The sequence below is a fragment of the Sprattus sprattus genome, assembly GCF_963457725.1.
Source record: "Sprattus sprattus genome assembly, chromosome: 3".
NCBI lineage: Eukaryota > Metazoa > Chordata > Actinopteri > Clupeiformes > Clupeidae > Sprattus > Sprattus sprattus.
This window is the reverse complement of record NC_137922.1, coordinates 32,626,345-32,628,307: the sequence shown is the minus strand read 5'-3', so window position 1 is coordinate 32,628,307 and position 1,963 is coordinate 32,626,345. Positions and strand designations below refer to the sequence as shown.

The following is a 1,963-nucleotide window of genomic DNA, read 5'->3' as shown; positions in this document are numbered from 1 at the left end:
TGTGGCGCGTGGGCAACCTGCGCAAGAGCCACATCGTGGAGGCGCATGTCCGCGCCCAGCTCATCAAGCCGCGGGTGACCGAGGAGGGCGAGTACATCCCCCTGGACCAGCTGGACATCGACGTGGGCTACGACCAAGGCCAGGACCGCATCTTCCTGGTATCGCCGCTCACCATCATGCACGAGATCGACGAGGAGAGCCCGCTCTACGGCATCAGCAAGCAGGACCTGGAGACGGCCGACTTCGAGGTGGTGGTGATCCTGGAGGGCATGGTGGAGGCCACGGCCATGACCGCCCAGGCGCGCAGCTCCTACCTGGCCAGCGAGATCCTGTGGGGTCACCGCTTCGAGCCGGTGCTGTTCGAGGAGAAGAACCAGTATAAAGTGGACTACTCGCACTTCCACAAGACCTACGAGGTGCCCACCACGCCTCGCTGCAGCGCCAAGGACATGGTGGAGAGCAAGTACCTGGTGCCGGCCGCCAACTCCTTTTGCTACGAGAACGAGCTGGCCTTCATCAGCCGCGAGGAAGAGGAGGAGGAGGAGCAGGAGAGGGGCCGGGCCGGCGGCGAACACACGCTGCCCAGCCTCAGCCCCGGCCGGACCAGCCGTCTTCAGACGCCGCGGCCCCATGAACAGAGGTCGTACCGCCGTGAGTCAGAGATATGAGTCTGACCTCTGACCCCCCCGGAACCTGTCTGTTCGGTGTTTGTCCCACAAATTCAATACAAACACACAAAACATGCAGAACAATGCAACGTGCCATAGGGGAGACGAAGAATCACAGAGAATGTGAGAAAGATACACCAGAAAAGAGAAGGGGAGGTTGAAGGAGAGAAGGGGAGGTTTTTATGGTGAGTAGGAGCACACACATCGGACAGACTGTGGGGACTGAAAGGAGAGGACATGAGAGAATAGCGGACACTATGAAATAAGATGGGAGATGAGGCCAGGAGGACGCTATTAATCCTGCAAGGAAAACTTGAATATTTCCTGTTTTTTTTTCCATGAAGGTAGTTTCCAGAGTATTTGACTCTTACGAGAACGTCTCTCAGTCATGTAAATATATCACATAGATAAGTTATGTTTCGTGTGCATTAGTATTTTTAAAAACATTTAATAATAGTTATCTTTTTGTAAAAAAAAAAAAAGATCAGTTCAAATAACTAGCACAAATCACTAGCAAATGTAGTGAGCTTAAGGTGTTCTAGAATTGGGAAATGCTGGACACATAAACACATTCGCAGACACACACACACACACACACACACACACACACACACACACACACACACACACACACACACACACACACACACACACACACAAAAATAGACACAGTCACATACTCTCATAATGCGCCTCATATACTCACTCACACACGCATAAACTCTTGAGATCAGTGACACATGAAAATCCCCTTTACTAAAAAATCTGCACTCCAGCAGAGGTGTGTGAGATGAGGCGTGTGTGAGTGTGTGAGCATGAGCGGCCGAGCGCGGGATCTCATTACCCAGGACAAGGTGCAGAATGTTCATAAAAATGAACAACCTTCAAAAAAAGACAGAGGAGGGACCGTTAATGCTGAATTCTGATTTCATGGAATCATTTCCTAAACATTTCATGTCATCATGTCATTTGCACAAGAACATTTTGCACAAGCATATTTTTATTAATTATAATTATTTAATTAGAATAACAATAATGACTTTTTACAATAACTATCCCACTGTGCTTCACTTTAATTCCCTCACAGTGAATTTAATGTTTCTCTCAGAGGAGTAATGTAATGTCATCACATGTGACACTTTGATGCATTGCATATTATTCATTTTATCAACTGAAATCAAAGGGTGCATGATTGAAGTACCAGTAAACTACAGCCTGCTGGTTGTTGCCTTGATTACCATCAGAAAGTGTATTATAGATAGGAAGAGGACGTCTAGAGGGGGCTTAATAATTTA

At 47.9% G+C, this 1,963-nt stretch overlaps 1 protein-coding gene across 1 annotated transcript in view; it reads left to right on the top strand.

Annotated features, from left to right (window-relative positions):
* kcnj12a (potassium inwardly rectifying channel subfamily J member 12a) overlaps positions 1 to 668 on the top strand; it is a gene marked incomplete at both ends in the record, with an annotated part of 1,317 nt that extends 649 nt beyond the window's left edge. The window contains one exon of the mRNA XM_080835679.1: positions 1 to 668. This exon is cut by the window's left edge and continues 649 nt beyond it. Coding sequence (XP_080691805.1) covers positions 1 to 668 — 668 coding nt within the window.
* Positions 669 to 1,963: the final 1,295 nt, after the last annotated feature.